Source organism: Heteronotia binoei, chromosome 5 (assembly GCF_032191835.1).
Source record: "Heteronotia binoei isolate CCM8104 ecotype False Entrance Well chromosome 5, APGP_CSIRO_Hbin_v1, whole genome shotgun sequence".
Lineage (NCBI taxonomy): Eukaryota > Metazoa > Chordata > Lepidosauria > Squamata > Gekkonidae > Heteronotia > Heteronotia binoei.
This window is the reverse complement of record NC_083227.1, coordinates 36,193,473-36,217,123: the sequence shown is the minus strand read 5'-3', so window position 1 is coordinate 36,217,123 and position 23,651 is coordinate 36,193,473. Positions and strand designations below refer to the sequence as shown.

Here is a 23,651-nt window from a genome sequence, read left to right as displayed (position 1 = left end):
GAGCCGGAAAGTTCCGTCGCGAAACCCGCTCAAACGGAAACCGCCAAGAAGCAGGAAAACGTAATCCAAAATGATGTAGATCAAAGTAGCAACATTTTTCAGGGAAATGAGAGATTCTCAGAGATTATTAGGATATATTCCATGAAAGGAATGCCTTTTTTAGGGCTGTATTTTTTAAAAAACATTCTTCGGTTGAAGGTCAATAAAAGGGAGAGGCAAAAAACAGCCCGACCATGTGAATGAAACATCTTTTGCAAAAACACAGAAACTGCTTAGGAGATGTCTCGCTGACCTTGCAATCAGATGCGCTAGCGACCTCTGCAGGTATGACTGGCTAATTTTGAAAGGGCCCTGCAGTTATCTTCCCAGTCTTTTCTTCATAATACTCTATACTAATTTACTGCTTACCCTCTACATACATACACATACTTCTATCTGTCTGTCTGTGTATATGTATAAAGGTAGTCCCCTGTGCAAGCACCAGTCGTTTCCGACTCTGGGGTGACGTTGCTTTCACAACGTTTTCACAGCAGACATTTTACGGGGTGGTTTACCATTGCCTTCCCCAGTCATCTACACTCCCCCCGCCCCCCCCCCCCAGCAAGCTGGGTACTGGTTTTACTGACCTCGTAAGGATGGAAGGCTGAGTCAACCTCAAGCCGGCTGCTTGAACCCAGCTTCCGCCAGGCTCGAACTCAGGTCATGAGCAGAGTTTGGGACTGCAGTACTGCAGATTTACCACTCTGTGCCACAGGGCTCTTAGATGTATATGTATGTATATATGTGTATAATACAGAAAATGGGACAAATATAACTTGATTTTTTTAAAGAAAAAGAAACACAGCAACATGCATATAGTATCTGAAAAAAGGGGACCTGCACATGAAAGCTCATACCTTGAATGAAACTGTGTTGGTCTTAATGATGCCACTGGACTCCAACTTTGTTCGACACCTTAAGACCAACACTTAACCCCCCACCCGCCCCGTTCCTTTTCATCAAATATTAGCAGCGAGGTCTGAAGCGCGTGCCAAAAAGATTCGCTGATTGGACGATTTGCCAAAGAGCGGATTGCTCACCTCTCCTAGCAGCTAGCTGAATTTTAAGCACCACCCCGTGATACTCTGATTGGTCCAGCGTGCCAATGTTACCTCAAAGGCTCTGCAGGGGGAGACGGAGGGATGATCTGCGCATGGGCGCTGTAGAGTGAGGGCGGTCGACGGAACATTAGCGACCGTTGGTAGGACCGTGGGGGTGGGGGTGGTTTCCGCGCGCGGGCGCGCTGAATGAAGCACCCGCAGAGAACTAAGCGGGGAGGAGGAGGGCAGTCAATGAGAAGGGAAGGGAGGAAAAACTGGGGGTAGAAGCCATGAGGGGACCCAGAAGCCCCAACTGATGAAGTGAAAGTTGGAACCCGGAGAGCAGCCTATAGGCGAGGAGGCAGACGTTGCTCTGGGGAGTTGGGCAGAGGAGTCGAGATTGTCAACAAGAATGTCGGGTCATTGCCAGCAGGGTGAAAGGCAGATGTTGGCCCAGGGATACTTCTCCATGGCCGCAGCAACATCCTGAAAGCGAATCAGAAGTTTCATCTGCCAAGCAGCCCTTAAAAACATTGAGGGGGTGGGGGGTGGGGGCTGTTTATCATGACTAGTGATGAACTAGGGTCGCTGGTGAGTGGCAAACGAGAAAAAAGTTTTGAGTCCAGCACCTTTTTAAACCACCTTTAAGACCGACAAAAGATTCTAAGGGATACAGATTCTGCTGTCGGTAGGTTGGTAGAACAGGTCTAAGGCAATGCTCTCTCTAAACTGGGGAGTGTTGTGAGCAAAAATTCTACATTGTGAGCTACTGGCGTTAAAGTGGTGAGCTGCTGCATAAATTAGTTTGTTCTGGGGCCATTTTTCCTGAGCTAAGACAACAATGTGTGAGCCAGGGGTTAAAAAACTGTGAGCTAGCTCACACTAACTCAGCTTAGAGGAAACGTTGGTCTGGAGCACCTTTTAAAAAGGTAAAGGTCTCTGTGCAAGCACCAGTCGTTTCCGACTATGGGGTGACGTACCAACAAAAAAATGTTGGTATAAACTTAGTATAATCAAAGCTCCCTTTGTTGAATGTAGTATAAAGGGAAAGAGTGATCTGTGGAAACCTGGATATACGCTGCTTGTTTAATAATAATAATAAGGGAGAATTCAAAGAATTAAGTAACTATATGAAAATTTCCGCAGAATCAGTCAGAAAGGCCTTTTACGCTTTGCCTGTGGGGAAAATCAACTGCTTTTGCCTAGTGAACAACTTGGAAATTCCCCTCCGCGCCCCCCCCCCCCCCGAGAATAAATAAGCAAGTCACATCTTGACATATAGCAGTACATGAACGCATTCTAGAACAAAGTGATTCCATAAAGCAACCAAAAAGTGTAGCATGTATGCTTTTTGCCATTTTTCAAGTGTTCTTTTACAACTCAAATTCTATTGTATTGTTTATTGAATACCCCATCTTGTTGATTGTGTTGACTGTAATCTGCCTTGAGGCCAAGTGAGAAAGCTGGACTATAAATGATTTTTAAAAATAAACTCGATAGGCTGCCAAATTGCCAATTGTTTACTGCTTTGGGTTCAGGTGGCAATTTTTCTCCAGACCAGTTCAGCCGGGGTTCCTGGCGGGTTTTATTTTGCCATCTTCTGGATGTGGAACAGGAGTCAGTGGGGGTAGGGGGAAGGTATTTGTGAGTTTCCTGCATTTTGCAGGGGTTGGACTAGATGACCCTAGATTCTGTTATTTTAAATTGCTCTGCAGTGTAATGCCATTATTTTTACAATGATCTGGGCCTTGTATTTCAAGACAAAGTCTTGATATAAACTTGTGATATAAACTTGAATGTGTACAGCACATTTATATGATGTTGTCTGTATATTTCTCAGAATCAGAACTTGGAAACATGGACAAAAAAGATTTGGACAGACAGCTGGACCCTCCTGCCCTCTTCAGAGCTCCAAGGCCGGAGGGTAAAAGAGCAAGTTTGTTATCTTGTTCCCATGTATAGGGATTTGTTGGTGTTTATAGCCTGCCCTACTCGGAGAGCTTAAGGGTGTCTTGCATAAATATGAAGATAAATCCCTGTCCTCCAGGGCTCCCAGGGTGGAATTCCTCAGCCATAAAGTGCTAGTGAAACTAGAGAAATTGTAAATTATTTCTACTGTGAATAATCATTTATATTCAAATTTTACACAATTGTATCTTGCTGCATTTTATGGCCCTTTGATCTTCTTTTCATAATGGCATATATATATATATATATATATACACACACACACACACACACACACACACACACACACATGTATATATATAGAGAGAGAGCGCCTAATGAGGACCCGTTTCATATATCCGGCAAAGTGAGCCCTAATCCATGAACTATGTTGCTGGAATAAAATCTTCCTAGTCTTTAAGGTGCCACAAGACTCCTGTAGATTTTTGCAGCCACAGACCGACACAGCTAGCTCTGGAATGGTTGCTGCAAGTGAATTGTAAAGAATTGATCTGGATTGTTCAGTTCTTAATATAATAATGCAAACATTCTAATATCAGTTTTGCATACATCTCCTGAAAAATACTGTCATGGGGAGAGATGGGTTTATTTATTAAGCTCCATAAAGAAACACCTTGTGGAGATTTCAGGCATAATATTTATAAAAAGGCATGACAAGGAAAGAAAACAGGAATGGTAGGAGTTGCTTGCTGTGTGGGGGAGGAACATTCATGGCCAGGATTGGATTGCGATGAAGTGGAAGTTATATCTTTCGATAGCCCCCCACTCCCTCTGGTGGTCACAGCAACAGCCATTGTAGGTAGGGAAGTGGGTAAGGTGGGGATGCTGGTATTCTGTACTGAGATGTTCCAAGGAGGGGTTCACACCAGGCATCAATAGTTGCAGACAGGGTCTCCTAAAACTCAAGGAGGGAATGAGTTTAGACCAACCATGTCTGCTTTTGTTCACTACCTGTATAGTCACAGTTTATATGGGGACAATGTGTGTGGAGAGGAAGTGGGAGGCAGAACACTGGTCCAGCTGTCCCCACTGATGTGTGGTTGTTATTAATATGAGTTGTTTCTGTATAGGCTCTGTCCTCATGATTAGGAACTGCACTTTTTTGAACTTCTTGATCATGGGGATGCATTTTCCATACATTCAGCTTGCATGTGCATAGGCACTGATCACACTCAGACATGGGTTGGGACAGGTGTGCTGCCCCTGCTCCTCTTCCTACATGTGTTTGCTTGCATTTTCATGTGTTATGTAAAACACTACTGTTGGTTGTATGAATGGACTTGTAAAGTATGGCTGCCAGTTTTTCAACCAGCCCTGATAACTGTCTTTTTCTTTATTTTTGCAGTGAGATAGCAGTGATTATTTTCAAACTAGCAGAAGCTTTAACTGCTGCTCTCTGCAGATCAAACTGGTCTCAAAGGTATTAGGGAGTCTGTATGAAGCAATGAGTGTCAGACTAGGATCTAGGACAGGGGTGAAGGGACTGCCGCTCTTTCGCACATATTGTGCTTCTTTCACACATATTGTTTGGGTCTTGAAACCCCAGCTGCCCTGTCAGCTGGTTTGCAGAAGGCATTTGTTTTTTTAAATCACTTCTCTAAGCCAAACTAACAGGCAGCTTGGAGAATGCATTTAAAGTTGCTTTCTTTCCACCTCTCCTCCCTCCCTTCCCTCCCTCCAACATCTGACGTTCATGTCTTGCGGCTCTCAAACATCTGATGTTTATTCTGTGTGGCTGTTACGTTAAACAAATTTAGCCACCCCGATCTAGGATGTCCAGGTTAAATCCCCACTCTGCCATGACGTCTGCCAAGTGACTTTGGGCTGATCCCTTTCTCTCTCTCTCAGCCTAACATCTCACAGTTATCAGGGTAAGATAAGAGGGAACCATGTATCCTCTGAACTCCATAGAAACGGTGGGATAAAAACATATTAGGTAAATACAGTAGGCCAGGCTGGGTTTTTTTTTAAAGCTACTTGACATTTTAGCATAAGTTGATTTCATCTCCAAGAATTGAGCATTTTTTCTCACTCATATATTTACAGATAAATGATTATTTAAATGATCTGTTTCTCCCACCACCCTATGCTACAGGGTTAGATTAGAAAATATTTGTCATCTTATCTGGATAAACACACCTTCAACTGTTATTTTTGTCACCCTGCTTTCAGTTGCAATTACTGATTTGCTGTTCAGAAGGTTTTCGTATCCCATAATACTGACCAGTCTTCTACAACAATTGTTGTTGCCTTCTGTCGAGGCAGCATTGGACTTCCTCTTTCTCATTGTGATTTTTGGATTCCAGTCCTCACCTGTTCTTTGCATTTGCAGACTTTATTTGGCCAGCATCAACTCGTAGTAGTATGGCCACCACTTATCTGTAACAGCAGCATTCTCATCTTCCACTTGGAAGAAACTACTCAAGCAGAAATGAATAGAGATCTTACAGATAAGCGACTTTTACACCCTTCATTCTAGTTTTTCTGTGCCATGCTGTACTTCTTAGCCACTGTAACATGAAAGCTGTCACAGAAAGAAATAACAAATCAATATTGTGAGCCATTTGAGCATGTTGCCGGAATAGAAACTTTGTGGAGACCTTGGATTCCAAGTGAACTTTTACTGTGTATTGGATTCATTATTAATCCCTTGCCTTAGGAAGGATTCTGGAAACAGGAGAAAAGTCAGCATGCCTGTTGCAATATTATTTCATGAGATTAAGAAATGAGGATTCCACGTCCTTTTATGACTAAATTTGGACATCGAGGTTGGAGGCTTTCAATAGGAGTCATATGGACATTGAATTCACCAATGTTTGTTAGCACGATGGGGCTGTTCAGATGCACAGTATAATCAGTTGTCACTGCTGTTTCATACCGGATTAAAAGTGGCTGAACAGCAACATCTGCCTCCCAGTATTAACTCGTAGTAGCCCCCCCCCCCCACCATCCTTCTCAGAACCGGAGTATTTTGTTACCTGCTCCTTTGCGGTGTTTTTTGAATTCTCCGGTTTCAACTTGTAGTTTCCCCACCTGGATGTCTTAAGGCTGTCCTGGAGCAAAAGGAGCCTCAGACATCCAGTTTACGGTCGCCATTTGTTTTTACTACTTAACAATATGCACATAATTGCATAACCACATAATGTTTTAACCTATGTGTATGCGCGCATAAAAGGGGGGGCGGGGAGAACTGCATGGTGCCGTCGTGTGGATGGCAGAAGACAGTTTCACCGCGGAGTGATTCGAATTGCATTATGGCAGTCTGATAGATAATATCCGGAACAAAGATATTCAGAACAGAACCGGGTCAGTTTGACATGGACTCAACACGCTGTGTGAACAGAGCCAATATCCGCCAACTGATTTGTCTGTAAGATGGGGTTGAGTGTTTAGGATATTCTATGGACTGCTTGAGTTATAATTATTACAGTAAAGTTTTTTGTACTTCTTTGCCAAATTGTGTCTCTTGTTATCTGTTTCTGCTTCTTCCCTAGGTTCCAAAGGACTGATCCCACCATCACATTTTGAGAGCCAGCCAGGTCCTCTGCTAACGGCTCCTGTTGCAGGGCCTTGGAGTGCTCCTGCTTTACCTAATTGGGAAGTAGCTGAACTCAGAAGAGAAAATCAGCGATTAAAGGACGAACTTCGTAGATGGGCCCCAAAAAGAGATGTGGTCAGTGGGGGGAAAGTGCTAGACAAAACAGAAGAAGCTGGAGCCAGAACCAGGTAAAGGGCCCTGCATCTCATGAACAGTTGACCCTGAATTAAAAAGTGACATAGAGTTTTTAGGAAAGCTATAGTTCAGGGGTGGCCAATGGTAGCTCTCCAGATGTTTTTTTGCCAACAACTCCCATCAGCCAGCATGGCCATTGGCTGGGGCTGATGGGAGTTGTAGGCAAAAAACATCTGGAGAGCTACCATTGGCCACCCCTGCTATAGTTCGATGAACCCAAATTTCTGGTTCTTCTGTAAAAGTTGCAGTTTACAAAGACCAGTGTAGCTAGGGAGAGCTATTCTATTTCTGCATCTCAGTGGTCATCTACATCTGAAATGACAAAAAATTTCCCAGTCCAGACTCCAGAGTTAGTATCCCCTTTTTTTGTCTGCGTTACTGGTGATCACCCTGTACATGGTGAAGTTTCTGCTGATCTTAGATTCATTGAAGTGTGATTCTTCAGTCAGTGGCCCTTTGAGGGGGAACAGCACTGAAATTCATGCCTTGTATTCTCAACTAGTTGGTTCTAGAAAGGTGTCTCCTGTATGAGGCAGAACTTTGTGACATGCTTTTCTTCCCTACCTCACAGGTCCCTGGACAGAGAAGCTGAGCCCTCAAACACATGTCATATGTTGGCCATATCCCAACACGCTGAGATCATTTCTCACCAGCTCCATGAGATCCAGAGGCTGGAGGCTGAGCTTGCTTCCCTCCGAGTTGTGTCAGCCCAGCATGAGGCAGCAACAGCAGCCAGTCGAGAAGATACTCTGCACCTACAGGGGGAGATGGCAGGTCTCAGAAGGCAAAGCCAGGTGGAGTCCGCTGCCTTGAAGGCAGAGCTGGAGGAAGTCAGAAGGAGCAGCAAACTGAAGCTTGAGGCCCTGAAGGAAGAACTAGAGCAACTGAGAAGCCAGGCTGGCTTGGAGGCAGATGGCTTGAGAGAGGAACTCAAGTCGGTCAAGGAAAGATACGTTAATGAAATTGAATTGGCACAAGTAGAGCTGCAGAGGACACTTGAAGAGGCAGAAGCTGTGCGGAAAAGGCAGGAGGAGGGAGCCCAAGAGTACCTGCAGGCTGCTCTCAGGGAGCACCAGGCTGAGGTAAGTGCAGAAGGAAGAGCATTCTGGGAAATAAGATTCTTCAGGAAGGTGCAAATGAAAATGTCTTGCTCTAGGGCTTGTACAGTTCATTGTATAGGAACTGGGGAGGCTGACTGTTAAGAATTGACAGTTTTTTCCTTACCGCAGTTGCGTAGAGTCTCTGAAGCTCACCAAGTTGAAGTTTCTTCCTTGAAGCATCAAGCACAAATACTCCAGAAGGCTATGGAAGCACAGCAGAAACAAGCTGCCCAGCTACAAGAGGAAAGACAGGTTGTTCAGAATGAGCTCAGGTATGATCCATTCCTCTGGACTGCTCTGCCACCTTCCACCCAGGGCACTGTCAGGGTTTCTCCCCAGGTTGTCCCAAACCCAGCCTCATGTTTCTGTCTTCCAGTGTGGCCAAGGCAGAGCTGTCTTCCCAGAATGCTTTGCTGACACAGCTGAAGACATACATTGGGGAGCAGGAGTTGAGGAAACCCAATCCAGAGAGGGAGCAGCTGATCAGTAGAGTGCAGGTGAGTTCTCCAGAAGGATGCCTGTGCACTCCAGATGGCAGAGGTGCTCTTCAGTGACACCCTTTATCTCCTGCCTCAGCACCTGGAAGAGGAAAAGGAGACCTTGAAAGCAACAGCTGAGCTCCTGCAGATTCGTCTGGATTCACTCAACAATATCCTGACTCTACAGGAGACAGAGCTTACTAGGAAGGTAATAATATTTGGGCACGCTGGAGGGCACAGTTTTTTTCCATACCAAATTAGCGAGCAGTACTTAACATGACTGGTCAAAAGGGAAGGTGAAAATCCTGCAAAGAAGAAATATCTTTGGCTCAAACTTCATGGTAGGTCTGTGACTAGAAAATATGAACGTTTTTGGCCTTGAAAGTGTGGTGGTGGTGAGGATAGGTTTATTTATCCCATCAACTTTCTCCTTGATCAAATGCCCAGTTTTCAGTGCCAACAGAGAAATCAAGTACAATATGGCTATGTGTCCCTTTCCCATACCAGAGAATGGGAGGGGGGGGGGAAACTTGAGGAGAAGTTGGTGCTAAATAACTGTCAAGAGTTCCAATCACAGAACCCCAATATTGTGTATATTAGCACTTAGTAGTTACAAATCCTATGTGTGTCTATTCCATAATAAACCCTATTCAATTAACTAGGATTTACACTAAATGGGTATAGGACTACAAGTTTCTCATTGTTAAGTTTATAGCAATGTCATAGCCTAGATCAGGATGGCCAAACTTGCTTAATGTAAGAGCCACATAGAATAAATGTCAGATGTTTGAGAGCTTGCAAGGCATGAATGTCAGATGTTTGAGAGCCGCGAGTCAGGAAGGAAGGCAAGCAAATAGATGGAGGGAGGGAAGAAGAGGTGGGAAGAAAGCAATAACTTTAAACGTATTCTCCAACCCACTGGAAAGAGCCACATATCAATCGTGAACCACAATTTGGCCGCTCCTGGTCTAAATCAAACACAGTTTGTGAACTCTACTGGGAAGGTTACTTTCAATAACTAACGGTGACAATCAGTTTCTTTCCTGCAATTCCTGTGTAAAGGAACTGTAACAGTGTCTCTGAGGGTGTGTCTACACTATGAAACTGAACAGTTTTATAACTGCTATGGCTTTCTTTGTAGGTAATGCTCTTTAGCGGAACTACATTTCCCAGAATGTCATGGGGTGTAATTCTGTACATTCAACACATTTAAGGCTGTGTTTTAATCCTGGATCTAGTTCTCAGAAATAACAGAGAAGGTAATACATCTGTGTCTGAACTGTACCACTTCAGAACAAGCTCCCATGATAGATTGTACCTTCAGCAATATAGTCCACCCCTCCCAAAATCCCTCACGCATACATAAGTTGGAGGGGAAGGATTCTAGCCTAGCCTTTTCCCTGATATGCTATTGTTCTGGGATTTTTTTACTTTTGTTTTGTTTTTGATAAGAGGGGAGGCATCCAGTTTCACTTTTACACTGACCTATCAGAGGCATTACCCTCCCAAGCCAACCATTCACAAGGATCCCCAGATTCCAACTCCAAAGACTCCAAGAGAGCTATTTCAGCCCTCCTCTCATAGTTCCCAGGAGTCCTGGCTTCCCATTCTTCTCTCTGTCCACAAATTTTCTTCTGTATTCAGGAAACATATTCTCATCTGCATTCTAAAATGGGGAACAGTCTGACTTATATTTAAGCTTCAGCTTAATGTTTTTAGGAGAGCTAGGCATCATGGTCTGACCTAGATGGCCCAGGCTAGCCCAGTCTCATCAGATCTCAGAAGCTAAGTAGGGTGGGTATTTGGATGAGAGAGCATCAAGGAAGTCCAGGGTTGCTATGCAGCAGCAGGCAATGGCAAATCATCTCTGAATGTCTCTTGCCAGTACAAGGTACCATCAGTTGGCTGCAACTTGATGGCAGAAAAGGGGCATCATGATGCAAATATTGTATTCTTGAACCCTCTCAGGTCAAGGATCCTCTTCAGTCTGATCCATCTCAGAAACTTCAGTGCATCCTAAGCCGGTGGCGGGAGAAAGTCTTTTCTCTCTTGGTGCAGCTGAAATCTCAGGAAGTTTCCCATGTGGATGCCACTAGACTGCTACAGAGAAAGGTATGTGCTCAGAGACTCATTGAAAGCCCCAAATTCTTGGGCTTTATGAACATAGAGTGAGAGTTGTGAAGGAAGAGTAAGCAAGTTAGGAACCAGGAGTCCTGGGTTGTACAGGAGAAGATGATGATATTGGTCAGATATATATCCCACCCTTCCTTCTGAATCTCAGTCTCAGAGCGGCTCCCAATCTCCTTTACCTTCCTCCCCCACAACAAACGCTCTGTGAAGTGGGTGGGGGCTGAGAGGACTCTCACAGCAGCTGCCCTTTCAAGGACAACCTCTGTGAGAGCTGTGGCTGACCCAAGGCCATTCCAGTAGTTGTGAGTGGAGGAGTGGGGAATCAAACTCAGTTCTCTCAAAAGAGTCCACACACTTAACCACTACACCAAACTAACTGAGGCAGCTGATGGGACCTCCTCTTCCCATATGCCCCCCCCCCCCCGAACTCCATGGATCAACATCTGCTAGTAATCCTTGACCCAAAAGAAGTTCACTAAGCCTCAGCCTGGGCCATGGCATTTTCTGTCCTGGCCCCTACCTGGTGGAACAAGCTCCCATTGGAGATTAGGACCCTGCAGGGACTGTTGCAGTTCCGCAGAGCCTGTAAGACAGAGCTGTTCCACCAAGCCTTTGAGGCGGAGGGGTGTTTTATTGATTTATGACCTCCCTGCTGAAATTATTATTGACCCACTATCTTAAGGGTATGTCATCTGTTTCATACCAGCTGAAGGATCTATAGAAGTAGATGAACTCTGAGATTGCCATCTGCAGAATTTAAGTTTGTTTTTAGAGTGCTATGTTGCTTTTATTATATGAATTAATTTTAACTCTGTATATTTATTGATCATTGTTACCTGCCCTGAGCCCATTGAAGGAAGGGTGGGTTATAAATAAAAAATTATCTGGAGATCCCCATGAAAGCTTGGATGGGAAAAGGGTCCCAAGGGCTAATGCACAAGTGAGACTGGAAATCAGCACTTTATTTTCCTATCTACAGGTAAAAGTGCTTGAGGAAGAAATAGACTCCAAAGACCAGAAGGTGGCGCAGTTGCTTTGCAGCCTTAAGGACAAGACCGCAGAAGCTGATATGGAAAGAGTGAGGAACAAGGTAATGTTCTCGTAAGCTCCTTAGCAGTGTGACCTGAAGGCCCTTCAGGGAGCTAAAGTAAGCCCTGTGAGATGGGGTTGGACAGAGTCTCCATCACATGTCCAGAAATTCTCCAGTATAAATGTAATGCTAAATTAAGAAGAGGCATTTCATGGCTGCTGCTTAAAATGGGCTTTAATGGTGGAATGAAGGCCAGGCCACTAGTGTGTTTAGGATGTGATGTTGCTGACTGTTGCTTTCTCCTTTCTAACAGACTCTTAATTCAGAAGTGTCACACTCTAAAGAACTGGCACAGAAACTCCATCAAAGGGCAGAGGCTGGTGAAAATGCCCTTCGGGGACTGGTGGAATTGGTCAGCAGGTAACGAGGAGAGACAAAGCAAGAAGGGTGGCACCTCTTCATTCCATACCTCATAATCATCATTATATGGGTCATGTTGGTTTCGATCATGATATTCTGGTCCATGGAACAGCTTCTTCCTTTCTTCTTTTTAAGCTTCTCCTCTGAAGACTTTTTCTTCAAAAGAGCCAGCATGGTATAGTACAGGGGTGGCCAATGGTAGCTCTCCAGATGTTTTTTGCCTACAACTCCCATCAGCCCCAGCCATTGGCCATTCTGGCTGGGCCTGATGGGAGTTGTAGGCAAAAAACATCTGGAGAGCTACCATTGGCCACCCCTGGTATAGTACTTAGAGCAGGAGACTCAGGTTCAATTCCTCACAGAAGCTTACTGGGTGTGATCTAAGGCCACTCACACACACTTAGTCTAAGTCTTAGTCACAAGCATGGCCACCTTCAAGAGGGGTTTAGATAAAAATATGGAGCAGAGGTCCATCAGTGGCTATTAGCCACAGTGTGTGTGTGTGTGTGTGTATGAATTTTTTGGCCACTGTGTGACACAGAGTGTTGGACTAGATGGGCCATTGGCCTGATCCAACATGGCTTCTCTTACGTTCTTAAGCTATTATCAAAGAGTCCAAAACTGAACCCTGTGGGTTCCCAGGGGTAGTGTGTACAAGAAAATTAGTCCTTTGTAAAAAAAAATATGAATTTTATTAAATATTTTCAAAGTAATAGTTTTGCTTCTAGGCAACACAACACTCTCAATCTTGAAGAAGAAAAAAAAGAAAAAACATTACTATTTAATGTTTGGTGTAGTGGTTAAGTGTGTGGACTCTTATCTGGGAGAACCAGGTTTGATTCCCCACTCCTCCACTTGCACCTGCTGGAATGGCCTTGGGTCAGCCATAGCTCTGACAGAGGTTGTCCTTGAAAGGGCAGCTGCTGTGAGAGCCCTCTCCAGCCCCACCCACCTCACAGGGTGTCTGTTGTGGGGGAGGAAGGTAAAGGAGATTGTGAGCCGCTCTGAGACTCTTTGGAGTGGAGGGCGGGATATAAATCTAATTTCTTCTTCTAACACGTTTGTACTTTGCATTAGATGGAACAGTCAAGAGTCCCCAAAAGTCAAAGGCCATTGCTCAAGTACCCTCTGTGTAGCTGTCCTTTGCAATGCAAGCACATCATAGTTCGGGCCTTCGTCTAACAGTCACCATTCTTCTTTCAGGATCTTAGCTCAATTATAGTCTTGAGCCAACTGGTGCCAGGTGATGGTGACAATTCAATCATGTTCTTGCTGCAACCCTCTAGAAGGTTACGTCATCACTCTTGCTTCCCCCTTGCATGGGCCACAGGTTTCCAAGAAGAGCTAATTATCACATTCCTAACTCTGGCCTTGAAGATGATGGGGCCATGTAGACAGAGAGGCCCAATTACTAAGACCTGCAAGATGGAATAAGCCTGGTACTATTCACATTAACCCTTGGAAGGAGGAGGGGTGCTTTGCCTCACAGGGTTATTATGGGTATAAAGAGGAGAATATGTAAGCTGCTTTGAATCCCCATTGGGGAGAAAGATGGGTTATAAGTTAATTTCCACCCACCCCCCTCACAAATCACATTAGTGTCTCTTTAGTAGCTGAGCACTGCCATCCAGTTCTTCCTTTCTCAGTAATGTTTGTCAATCCTTTATTACCAGCTGCCTCAGAATAGAACTGGTCTTGTGCCTGAATTTAGTATCAAGCAAACTGATTGCATTAATTTAATTTCATAGCAGGGTTTTGTAATCCATGGCTGGAAGGTCAAATTCCACACCTAGGAGGTATCCTTATGGGCTTCACAAAGAATCTTTTTGTTTCCCCTCCCCTGTAAATTGTAAGTTCTTCAGTTTTATGTATGTTCATTGGTGCAATGATGCCTGTGATCCACTGCCAGTGTTTTGCTTCCTGGGTTATATTCCAGGTAGCAAAATTCTGCCAGGACAGAAGAGAAGCTTTGAAAGAAGATTTGTTGTCAAACTTCCGTAATCTGGTGTGAGTCTTCCTCACAGTAAGAAAGAGGCAGGCAGACTTACTGTAAGTGTTGTCTTGAAGCTTGTGGGATGATTTAAATGGCAAACAGGGGCCATTTTGGCCTGCTAATTTGTGACTTTTTGAACCCTGAAAATGGTAACATTGTGTTAACAGATTGATGTGGGGAGAGAACCTTGTAAGGATCTGGGACCCAATGTTTGAAATCACAGTTTATTTTAATCTTCATATTCCCTTTTCATAATGTAGCCTTTTTCTTGATTGTCCTTCACATCAGTCATTTGTTCTTCCATTCTAACATGCCAGCTGAGACACTCTACTCTGTCTTTGGCTCCACAGGCTACACCAACAAGTGATGGACCAGGAAGAGTCCTGGAAGGCAGCCTTGTCGCACCTGCTGGGACTGGGAAACAGAATCTCCTTTGCAGCCAAGAGAGTTGACACCATCCAAGGTGATGGAGAGCGATTATGCATTTTACCGTGCCATCCTAAGCAGAGTTACAGCCTTCTAAGTCAGTTGAAGCTTAAAGTAGGGGAACTTGGCTTAGGATGGTATTGTTGGGCTGGAATTTCCCCACCATAGCCTATGAAAACAATCTTATCTGGCCTTTCTTATCCCAAACCAGATGTGGTTTCTTCCATGTCACCAGTTAAAATAATTCCTGTGACATTAGCAGCACCTTGGCTCTTAGTGTTTTGCTCACTGAGTGTGATTGTATGCAGACGTAGCCTGCTAAAGGTTGTAATGTCTAGGGACTAACTTTTTTATTTGTTATTATTTTTTAAATTATGTATAGAATTTTGCAGGTACACTACACATTCAGACTTTTGAAAACAACTTGATACGCTTTATGTCTGCAATAAAAGTATTGAGCTTCACAACAGTTAGAAACAAGTTTCTTTTCAAGATCACTAGACATGTTTTGATTAACATCAGAATATTCTCTCCAGCATACTGGGCATTCTTCAGCCAGACCCCACCTCTCAGAGGGTGTATTGTATCTCATACTAAATGTCCAAAACTGTCTATGTTTACTCAGAAGTTAAGTCAGCTTTCATAGGAATAATAAAGCATTTTTTCCCCTAATGAACTAACATATTGCTTATATTCCTGTGTATACTAAAGAGACATCCCATGAAACTGAGGTGGGGCTCAAAGTAAACATGCAGAGCATTGGGGTGTTAAAGCACTTCAGAAGTTACTCTCTCTCTCCTCTGGGCTCTATAATTCCATAAAGAGACTTAGAAATCTGTACCAGAGTTCTTAGCCCCTTTAGCAAATTACAATGCCCAGGAATCTTCAAGGAAAGCCATATTCTTTTTTGTTTGTTATTTCTGATCTGCCTTTCTCATTGAAATTCAAGGTGGAGTACACAAATACAACTGATAAGCAAAGTAATAGGACCCTAGAAATTTCAGTTCTGTGGGGCTCTGATGGTTCTCTGTTAACGTTTTCTTTTTTAAAGCATCATCTTGTACTCCCTTCACAGGATTACAGTACCTTGAGTGTCTTGGTTAGCAGTTCTGAAAATTAAAATTGGTTTGAAACAACATTAAATGTGTAGTGTACGCATGCTTTGATATCTCTAAAGGGGTGAGGGAAATGTGATCTTTGGGCTAAATGAAGGAACTGTTCTGCTGTGTAGAAAAAAGTGCATTGACATTATTTGATTTTGTGCTCTGCCACACAGCCACAAACATGCAAGGATCCAGAGCTGTGCCACACAGGGTGTTTCTTCCAGTCGTGAGCATGGCTAAGCAGTTATCAACACTTGTATCTTTGCAGTTAAAGGGAACATCTTTGTGTATAGTTAATTCCTAAAGTGAGTTATGTCTGTGTTAAGAGAGTAGTTATATTCTTGCCACTAAGTAACTGAAACATCTTTCTTGTAGGACTGGTATGCCAGAAAATAGCACTGGCTAAGCTTCAGCAAGGGGAAAAATCGGGCCCTTCTAGATCAGACCAGGACAGGTAAGTTTGGAACCCTCACCCCAGAGCAGGATGAAAGGCAGCACAATTGAGAAGCTGTGACTTATTTTCTCCTTAATGGCAAAATGCCCTGCATGTGATTGCTTTGTCTTCACAGCGACAATGGGAGGTATGGATTATTGGGATTTCTATTTTGTATAAAGGAACTGAGACTGAAAGACAGTCAGTCGCCCAAGATCATCCAGTGGCCTTGGGGGACATGACTCAGTGGTAGAGCATCTGCTTGGCATGCAGAAGGTCCCAGGTTCAATCCCAGGCGTCTCCAGTTAAAGGATATGGCATCAGATGATGTAAAACCTCTATGCCTGAGATCCTGGAAGAGCCACTGACAAGACAGTATTGACTTTGATGGACCAAGGGTCTGATTCAGTTCAGGGCCTCCATTGCTGAAATGGCATTTAAGCTAGAGTCCAAATGCAACTCTTGATTTTTAAAAAATGTTTTGCCACTAGTGGCTTCAGATAACACTTTGAACAGAAGCAGTATTCCAGAAGAATGTTTACAGGGTTGCTGCTGGATTTCTGACCTCTTGTGTGGACTTTTTTCTCAGGCTTCATCCACCTTACGAAGACCTGCAAGCTGAGTTACAGATGCTGCATGAGGAACGGGACCGGCTCTCAATGGAGCTCAAACGGGGAGCGCAGTTTATAGAGAAGAAGGTGGCTGAAGTGCAATACAAAGGTGACTAACCCAGATCTCATTCTTGCTGAGGTAAACTTGTGCCCCACCCAAACAGCTTCAAGCTGCAGGAAAGGAAATGACATAATTGAATGTTATTCTGTATGAAAGAAGGCATCTATACTTAGAAACAGGGATCTTTTTTGGTAGAAAAAGCCCAGCAGGAACTCATTTGCATATTAGGCCACAGCCCCTGACATCACCATTGTTTCACACAGGGCTTTTGTAGAAAAAGTTCAGCAGGAACTCATTTGCATATTCAGCCCTAACGCCAAGCCAGCCAGAACTGCGTTCCTATGCATTCTTGCTCAAAAAAAGCCCTGTTTAGAAATCTGGTATGTCAAAGGAAAGGGTCCTTGGCCCACTTTAGTTTCTGTTTTTTTCAGGAGAAAAGTGAACTGAAAGTATTTAAATAGCATAGTCTTCTAACTGACATGCCTGTTTTCTCTGCTCAGCGGGGCTTTTTTTTGTAGCAGGAACTCCTTTGCATATTAGGCCACACACCCCTGATGTAGCCAATCCTCCTGGAGCAAATAGTAAGCCCTGTAATCTCTTCGGAGGATTGGCTACATCAGGGGTGTGTGGCTTAATATGCAGAGGAGTTCCTGCTACAAAAAAAGCCGTGCTGCTCAGAGAAACATTCAGCAGTGTGAGTTCTTGCCTGTGGTCTGAAGTAGTACAGCCCAGATACAGGCTTACCCCTTTTAATGAGACTGTCTCTAAGCCTGCTACTCTGTCACCTAGAAGCCAGGCATGGAAAGAGTCTTCATTACCTCAGGAGCCCAGGACAATTGTTTGTTAGGGGGAGGGGGAGAGGTATTCTTTCATTTTTAAGCAGTGTTTCTGTGTCTTTACTTGTCCCTCTCCATTCTACAGCAGAATGTGATCTCAAGGAAATGAGAGCGATGACACAGTGCCTACAAGGGGCTCTAGAGGCAAAGGTGGCAACAGAGCAGGCCTTGAGGCAGCAGTTGGAGGCCACAGAGAGGCAGCAGGAGGAAGCGCACCTGGACCAGCAGAAGGCCAAGGAGACCGCAGAGAGTTTGAGGCAGGAGCTGGGGCAGTTACGAGAGGAATACGAGAGAGGTGGGCATGTTTTGTCATTGAAAATGGAAGAACTGAGAACACGCACAGTTATTCTTTCTGGTTCAAGAAATTAGGCATGAGAAAGTAAGTGGTTAAACAAACTCTGGTTTATCTTTTCCCTACAGGGCTACAAGGATGAAAAAGTTTCACATGGGTAGTCTGTAGTACTAGAACAGATTTGAGTCCAGTAGTGCCTCAGACCAACAACATTTTCCAGGGTACAAGCTTTTGTAAGCCAGCACTGACTTCAGGAGATACAAAAGGGTGAAAGGGGCAATTGCCAGAGCCCTTGTCCAATCATTGGTTCAGTGATTATGAGAAAGGCTTATCAGTCTCATAGTTTGCTTCTGGTTTGAGGTCCTCGCTTTGAATCCTGGATTGGTTCTTTTCTTTCCTGACCAGGAGGGGAGGAGACAGGCCTGGATTTCACAGGACTTTAAAAAAAAATGTTATTTTTTTGACCAAACAAGGGACAGTGTGCAAGTGAAGCGAGACAAATCTAGGTGGATGCTTGTCACCACCCAGTGCATTCTGTGTCTCCGTGAAGATCCTTGTGTGGGCAGCTGCTTCAGTTTTCTTCTTCACCCTTCAGAGGTGGCAGGGTACATTTGTGCTACTGCAGAGGTCTGGGATTGGTAACTTCTGTGGTCTGTTCTGCCTCTTTTATTTACACTACAGACGCAACTGTTCTGTCCTTTGTATACTGGGTTTCAGTGACAGCTCTGCTGCCCCCTCTCTTGTCTCAGGCATCATCATATTTTTAATGTTTCTGCACACCTGTGATTCAAAAATGGCCACTTTAGCCTGTTGACGCTTGAACAGCTTGGGACCCACAGAGTGGACCATGGTCTGCTGCAAATATCCTCTCTGTTTCTGCAGTCTCTGACAAAGGGAGAAATCAGGAGATTTCCTAAGCATACAGTGGGTCCCTTTTGACATAGTAGGACACAAATTATGTCGACCTGATGCAGTTGTGTTTTAAAAGATAAGGATAGACGGCAATTATAAATCTGATAAATAAATAATAAAAAATTATAAGATCAGCAAAATCCACCCAAAGTAGAGCACACTAGGAACTGCAGCCCTGAGGGCCTGGGAAACTATAAATTTGGTTGCTTGCTCAGGGTTGGGCTGGAGATTTTGGGAGTGGAGCCTGGGGAGGATGGAAGGGACCTCACCAAGGTATAATGTCATAGAATCCACTCTCCAAAGCAGCCATTTTCTTCAGAGGGAGCAATCTTGGTCATCTGAAGTTCAATTTTAATAGCAGGAGATCTTGTAGTGAACAAGGCATAAGAACATGTATACACGTGGGGGGAGGAGTGCTTTCCTTAGCAACATCTAGAGCCTCTTCTCACAGCCCTACAGGAGAAGGTGAGAGAAGTGGAAACGCAGCAGCACAAGGATCTGTCAGAAATGGAAAAAAAGCTCAATGAAGCACGGCGGGAGCATACAAAGGCAGGTAAGCTGCAGAAAGAAGGTCCGAGAGAATTGTTCTTTCCTGAGGCAGAAAGTTCACATGGAGCCCTCTTCACTGTAGTTAAAATGCAATAATGAGCATGTCCGAGGCATAGTGTTTGAAGTATCTGCCTCTCTCCACCTGATGATAGGGCCACCTCTGGGTATGTGGCTCTGTGGTGAGGCACATGTTTTGTATACAGATGATCTCCAGCTGAGTTCTCCCACTTCTAATCGAACGATGGCAAATAGAGATGTAAGATTTCTGGAAATTTTGGCATCTTTGGGGGTTGGTGGTGAAGAAGCTTTGAGGGAAACTGACATACGCAGTGCATTTTTATGAACCCAACACTCATTTCAACAACACAAAATGCATAATGCAAAACTTAGTTACCATGTAATGTATTGTTGGGCATATTTATGGCATTTCAAAGTATACATGCCTTACAATACCATCCTGCAACTACTTTCCCAGGAGTAAGCTCCATGAAATAAAATGGGATTTACTTCCAAGTAGACACACTTAGTTTTCCAAAAAAATACAAATTTTCTGTTAAACAAAAATGTATGATTTGGACAAAAAAAAATCTCAGTAAAACTTTATCATACGGAACTCTTTGATATAGTACTGTCTTCATACAGATTATAGAATATGAATTGTGGATAAAATTAGTTTCCTTTAAATTTTCCCTGAAAATCTTGCATACATAGAAATTAATCACACACTAATCGTACTTCACATTTTGAGAGTCTGGTCTCGAAAAGCATTTTTATTTCCAGTGCACCCCCTCCCCTGCTTTTCTGTTGGAGAATTTGGGGGAAAAAATGAAGGGGGGGGGACAGGAAAAACAGATCCTTTGCCTGGTTTCACATTTCTACTAGGAGAGCAAGGCTGGGCCCTTCCCTGAGACTGAAGAGTAGCTACCAGTTAGTATAGTCTGTACTCAGCTAGAGGGATCAGTCCAAGAGTCTTAAGTTTAGATGGCAGTTTCCATCTTAGTGCAGGTCAACAGAAGTCTTCTTTGATCACAGTTAAGAACATAAGAGAAGCCATGTTGGATCGGTCCAATGGCCCATCTAGTGGCCAAAACCCAGGTGCCATCAGGAGGTCTACCAGGAGGGCCAGAACTCCAGAACCCTCTGAATGTTGCTCCCCCCCCCCCCCCCCCAGCACCAAGAATACACAGCAGAACTGCCTCAGACATAGTGTTCCACCTATACTTTGTGCTAATAGCAACTGATGGACCTCTGCTCCATATGTATCCCCTGTTGAAGCTGTCCTTTGCTTGTAGTCACCACTATTTCCTGTGGCAGTGAATTCCACATGTTAATTACTCTTTGGGTGAAGAAATGCCTGCAAGACAGCCCTCTTCCGGCAGGCCTATAACACCTAACTGATACTTTGGATGGAACATCTTTGGATGGAACAAAATGCTCTTATAGACCGCTGGCTTTATTTTATCTTGTTTTATTAACTATGCTTTTATTGTATCTGTAAATGTTTTAAATGGAATTGTATGAATTATTATGTTGTGAGCCGCCCTGAGACACTTCGGTGAGAAGGGCGGGATATAAGTCCATTAAATAAATAAATAAAAAAAATACTTCCTTTTATTGCCCAGCTTCAACAGATCCTTCTGGAGTGCCTCACAATCCTCCCTGATTCTCACCACCTTGAACAACTTAGTGTCATCTGTAGACTTGGCCACTTCACTGCTTACTCCCAACTTCAAATCATGAATGAACAAATAAAAAAGCACTGGACCCTGCAGTATCTCACTGCTTACCACCCTTCACTGCGAAAACTGGTCATTTATACTCACTCTGTTTCCTATTAATTAACTGTTTGTAATCCACAAGAGGAGTTTTCCTTTTATCCCATGAGTACTGATGAGGAACTTTATCAAAATCTGCTTTCTCTCTCTCCCGTTAAAATTTCCCTATCATTCTGCCATCTCTCTCTGTCCTTGAAGTGGTTTCCCTACGTCAGGCTGAGCGACAGGCAGCAAGGGACAAAGCACATAGCGAAGAGCTGGCCAAGCTGCAGGAAGCCACCACACAACAGAAAATAGCATGCCTTGAAGCACGTCTGCAGGAGTACGAGAGGGACAAGAACCTGCTGATGGTAGGGTAATATTGAGAGGATATAATAACTGTGGAGAAACGCCATCTTAGTTGGGAGGGAACATGAAACTGCTAAGCAGGCTTTGGCCTAGCCTCCCTCCAACCCCCCCTCCCTTCCAGAGCCAAACCAGTAACTCTAGGGGGAAAGCCTCCTAGAGCGGCAGGAAGTTCTTTTGTCCTTTGCATTTGAGTTAACCAGGAAGAAAGGCAGTCCTCAGCTGGCGCTCAAAGGAGGAGGTTGTGAGCATGGGGGCTCCTGACTGTGGGATAGGCCTACTCAGGAAAAGGAGGCCCCCAGGCAGTTAGACCAAGTAAGTCACCCACAAAGCAAGGCAAGTTTAGACCAGGGACAGTAGGATGCGTTTATAACCACCTTTTCTTTGTCATGCTGTTTGCTGTGCGGGTGCTTTGCAGTGCTAACCTTTTACATGCAACTGTTTTTGTTTTGTTCTTCTTTTCTTTTTCTCTTTTAATTAAATATTTTTACTGTTTTGAATGCTGGCAGTCAAACTCTGTACCACATAGATCCCCAACCGCGTTAGACCACGCTGCTTTAAGAAGGGGGCCCCAGGGAAGGGGGAAGGCATGCAGTTGGGTAAGGTGCCAATCCTCCAGGGGTTCCCCGAAGAAGTGCTGTGGTCTCTGTGACACCCAAGTACAGGGTGGCAGAGGACCTTGAGGCCTGGCCTCATAGCTGGAGAGGGGGATTGGGAGTCCTGTTCCTCTCAATCTGAACCCCTAGACTGAGCAGGTGGTGGCAGCGAGCCAAAGTGGCAGGAGGAGAAATAGCTCCCTCCAGGAGTTGGCGACTCAATAGGGAGTTGACGGCAGAATCGGGCCGGTTCTGTCACAATAACAATAAGTTTTTATTTATACCCCGCCCTCCCCGCCAAGGCAACCTTTGGAGGAGAATATGGCTGCCTCTTTGGTGACTGCTCATATTAAGGGCTGTCTCCCTCTTCGCACAGGCAACTTTACGCCAGGAAGGGATGTTGGCGCAATATCGGCTGAGGGCAGTTCAAGCTTCAGCAGAATTGACTGAACAGGGAGCAGATCAAACACCATCTAAAGGTATGGTATCGCCTTCCCAGAGTTCCCTGCTGTGTGCCACAGTGTGTCTCTTTTGCTGTCTCCCATAGCTGACAGTTAGAAGCCCCGTGGTGCAGAGTGGTAAAGCTGCAGTACTGCAGTCGGAGCCCTCTGCTCATGACCTGAGTTCGATCCCAGCAGAAGCTGGTTCAGTTAGCCAGCTCCAGGTTGACTCAGCCTTCCATCCTTCCGAGGTCGGGAAAATGAGTACCCAGCTTGCTGGGAGGGAAAGTGTAGATGACTGGGGAAGGCAATGGCAAACCACCCCGTAAAAAGTCTGCTGTGAAAACGTTGTGAAAGCAACGTCACCCCAGAGTCAGAAACGACTGGTGCTTGCACAGGGGACTACCTTTATTTTTATAGCTGACAGTTATGTTATCTTACCATTACCTTGTATTCTTGCATTCTGATCTTCCTGGATTCTTAGGTCCCAGTTTATAGGCTGCGCACGTGGATGGGTCAATGTAACTTCAGTGGGGCCATGTTTTCATGTAGTTTTTAAAGCTGCTTTATGTTTTAAATACAAATCTGCATGAAACCTATTTTGAATAAATACAGCTTCATTTCATCTGCATCTTTTGGTGGTATTTTATCCACTGACAAGAAACTGGAATCCTTCAGTGTTACCATTGCCCATCTCCCCTTATGCCCCAAATAGCTTCCAAGTTGAGAACGCTCTCTTATCACTGGCCTCTTCCTCTGGTCCCTCTCACTCCACATCTTTCACCGGTTTCTCTCCTTCCTCTCACAGAGTCCGTCGTTGCTATGCTGAGTGACCTGCAGGCCCTCGGTGCTGCCATCTTGGATGAAGAGAAGGCTGCAGAAAAGCTCAATGACAATGGAGGCACCAGTGCAGACACCTCAGAGCTGCTCTCTGAAGGAGAATTTTCTGGGAGGAGAGGGAGATGAGAGTAGAGTAAAGTAAATGGGTGTGAATAAAATACTGGTATTTTGAATTTTTAAAAAGTTATTTTATTATTTTAGTAGACCCAGGGCCTTTCTCGAGGGAAGGAGGACACTCTGATATGCTTGGGTTCCTCTTCCCACAATTCCTGGAGGCAGGAAATTGAAGAAGATGATGATATTGGATTTATATCCCACCCTTCACTCTGCATCTCCGAGTGGCTCACAGTCTCCTTTATTGTCCTCTCCCCCAACAAACACCCTATGAGGTAGGTGGGGCTGAGAGAGCTCTCACAGAAGCTGCCCTTTTCAAGGGCCATGGCTGACCCAAGGCCATTCCAGCAGCTGTCAGTGGAGGAGTGGGGAATCAAACCCAGTTC

At 44.5% G+C, this 23,651-nt stretch overlaps 1 protein-coding gene across 2 annotated transcripts; it reads left to right on the top strand.

Annotated features, from left to right (window-relative positions):
* Window positions 1-1,172: 1,172 nt before the first annotated feature.
* Window positions 1,173-23,334, top strand: CCHCR1 (coiled-coil alpha-helical rod protein 1). Of its 2 annotated transcripts, none has more exons than XM_060239161.1 (18): window positions 1,173-1,240; window positions 2,920-3,003; window positions 6,542-6,773; window positions 7,352-7,862; window positions 8,010-8,152; window positions 8,257-8,377; window positions 8,457-8,567; window positions 10,328-10,471; window positions 11,469-11,579; window positions 11,833-11,939; window positions 14,283-14,395; window positions 15,837-15,915; window positions 16,484-16,614; window positions 17,488-17,697; window positions 19,058-19,159; window positions 21,129-21,280; window positions 22,248-22,350; window positions 23,120-23,334. In XM_060239161.1, exons 2-18 carry the CDS (start codon window positions 2,937-2,939, stop codon window positions 23,275-23,277), a joined length of 2,595 nt encoding a protein of 864 aa, XP_060095144.1. In that variant the 5' UTR covers window positions 1,173-1,240; window positions 2,920-2,936; the 3' UTR covers window positions 23,278-23,334. The 2 variants fall into 2 exon arrangements, with proteins under 2 accessions (XP_060095144.1, XP_060095145.1); XM_060239162.1 differs by lacking the exon at window positions 1,173-1,240 and adding an exon at window positions 1,250-1,767.
* Window positions 23,335-23,651: the final 317 nt, after the last annotated feature.